The sequence below is a fragment of the Etheostoma spectabile genome, chromosome 24 (assembly GCF_008692095.1).
Source record: "Etheostoma spectabile isolate EspeVRDwgs_2016 chromosome 24, UIUC_Espe_1.0, whole genome shotgun sequence".
NCBI classification, from domain to species: domain Eukaryota; kingdom Metazoa; phylum Chordata; class Actinopteri; order Perciformes; family Percidae; genus Etheostoma; species Etheostoma spectabile.
The window spans coordinates 15,761,084-15,763,721 of NC_045756.1; the positions used below are offsets into that span (position 1 = coordinate 15,761,084).

Genomic DNA, 2,638 nt, shown 5'->3' on the forward strand with positions numbered 1-2,638 from the left:
AAAAAAAGGATGTCTACTCGTCTATGCTTACAGGGTTAAAACACGTTTTTATTTTGAAGGGCAGAGGAGTGTAGCGGAAGTTGTCTTTGTGTTTCCGGTTCCCGGAAAGCCCTACAACCTCCGTTCCATTTTGTTTGCATTTTACCTTGTGATGAGGACGGCGGAGTAAAACGTGCCAGTGTTTCGCTTCCTAAACTGAAACAAAGCTACAAAGAGAAGGTCTGTTTTCTTCCTCTGACCGGAAACGCGTTTACTGCTGTTGTTGCAGAGAGTCCGCGCGCTAAGCTAACGTTAGCCGCAGCTAGTTCCTGCTAACGTGCATTATTTTACTTGTTGTGACCGCGCTAAGCTAACGTTAGCCGCAGCTAGCTCCTGCTAACGTACATTATTTTACATGTTGTGACCGCGCTAAGCGAACGTTAGCAGCAGCTAGCTCCTGTTAACGTGCATTACTTTACATATTGTGAGCGCGCTAAGCTAACGTTAGCCGCAGCTAGCTCCTGCTAACGTTTGTTATTGTGTTGTGAGTTCCGAATTATTTCTCAAATGCAGCTCGGGGGCCTGTTGCACGAAACCAGGATAAGGGATTAAGCCGGGATATTCAAGTTATCTTGGATGAATTAGCGTGGGACCGGTTGCACGAAACCAGATTGAATTAAGCCGCCCAAGTAACCATGGAGATTTATTTTTGGGGCTAGCCTGGTCCAGAGCAGGCTAACAGCGGGCTAAGATTAATCCTGGAGTCTCATGTGTCAAATCAGCTGCCGTGATCCGAAATAAACGTGTTTAATAGTTATTGCGTTGTCTTCTGCTGTGTTCTGCTTTATTTTATTACATGCATTAGCTACTGTACTTTTTTTTCGCGAGTTTGATTTAAACCCTACTACAGCTGATTAGATGTTAGACATGGTTGCACTGGCACCCTGATCCGGAGTGGGACTTTTCCCGGTGGGACGGTAGTGTCGAGGCTGCCTGGCGTGGGCCGCTGCCCGGTGCCCGGTGGCCGGTGGCTATTGCCTGCCAGCAGACTCTGCAGTTGTGTCAGTGTCACTCTCTCTGTAAAAGTAGAGATGAGCAGCGCAGCGGCCGTGGTCTCAGCTTCAGGTTTCTACAGGACGCTCCAGAGATTAAGTGATGATATTAATGTAGAGATATTCCAGATGATAATAATGGCAGACTGGTCAGAGACCACTACATTCATGATTTCATTTTCTTGTTGCTTGTCCTTCTCTAATGAAGGGTAGTTTGTGTTACTCCTTAATAAGTGGGCCTATTGTTTTTTGTTATAGCTTACATTGGTTTCATAACCTTCTCAATAAGTCTCCCATCCCTGGACCAATAACGTGGCCTATATACAGCACGTATGTAGTGTGGTTTACATTCATCACACCGGGAACACCACAATGCTTCTTAATCTTTTTATTTTGGTGCGGTCACTTGTCAGAAGAATAAAAAAACATGAATATTGTTTTACATATATGTTCACAGCGTGTATTGAAGTCATTTACTTTTTTTTCTAGTTGTTGTCCCTTTCTGATTGTTCTGTATGAACATTAATTGTACAAAGAATTAGATATAGCTTATAGAGATTTGTGCGTGGTTGTAAAACATGTTCTCACGTTGTAAAAAAGGGTTTGAAATTAAGCCTAAAGTCCGTAGGGTCCATTTCCCGAGGAATATTAGTTCCCTCTGCTCACTTTTGAGGCAAAGTAGATATTTTTAAACCCCCACACATTCAGTCGGGTCCGCTATGTTGGGCTTTTTCTCTCCGTTTGATAAGAGCCGTATTTCCCTTTTTCCATATTCTTCCCCTCCTCGTTACTTTCCATTCGAAGCTGCTGTCCATTGGGTGAAACATTTGGCGCATGCGTCTTCTCATCTCTGCATCAGTAAATCTGTGATCGTAACGTGGTCTATTGAGAAAGCCGTGAACGTGCACTTATCCCAGCTATCTACACCTGGCTTGACATAGCTCCACCGTTTACCTGGCTCGGCAAACGTGCAACCGATTAAGCCGGGATGAGCAGATCACACTAAGTCAAGCTGCGCTTTTTCACTTATCCTGGATATCTTTATTCTACTTTCGTGCAACAGGCCCCGGGAAGAAGTGTAGGAGACTGGGAGGCACTTCAACATGAACTCTGAGAGGAAACTGCCAACTGGCCAGCGGAGAGGTGGGAGACATTTACCACGTTATACATTATTTTCTTTGTTTTCTTACTTAACGTTAACATTACCCTGTTGGATGATGCATTGTTGTATGAGCAGGCTCGGGTTTATAATGCCACATAACTTATTACATTGTTTGAAATTCAGTCATAATATCTGAACAAGATCATGAATTATATAAGATCTGCTTTTTGCCACAGTTGATAAAGTAACTACACTTCTTTCAGCGTTAGCAGTAGAATTAGCAGAATGCTGTTGATTTCAACCAATTCTTGTTATAATTAATGTCAGTGTACTGTATTACAGCCTCATACAGGCTCTGCTTCCTTGCTCTTTGTCCTTGACACTGAAATAGCAATCATATCTAACGTCCATGTGTGACGGTTGTGGGACCACTGTGACGGTCCTCTACAGCCAGTCTCGCTAGGTTGTGTGTGTGAGGCTGCGTCTGCATCTGCACACAGGGAAA

General features: G+C 43.8%; 1 protein-coding gene across 1 annotated transcript in view; it reads left to right on the forward strand.

Annotated features, from left to right (window-relative positions):
• The first annotated feature begins 62 nt into the window (after positions 1-62).
• Positions 63-2,638, forward strand: part of LOC116673706 (zinc finger protein 32) — a 6,225-nt gene continuing 3,649 nt past the window's right edge. Inside the window, exons 1-2 of the mRNA XM_032505938.1 lie at positions 63-219; positions 2,095-2,174. Coding sequence (XP_032361829.1) covers positions 2,135-2,174 — 40 coding nt within the window. The 5' untranslated portion in view covers positions 63-219; positions 2,095-2,134. The remainder of the gene's footprint in view (positions 220-2,094; positions 2,175-2,638) is intronic.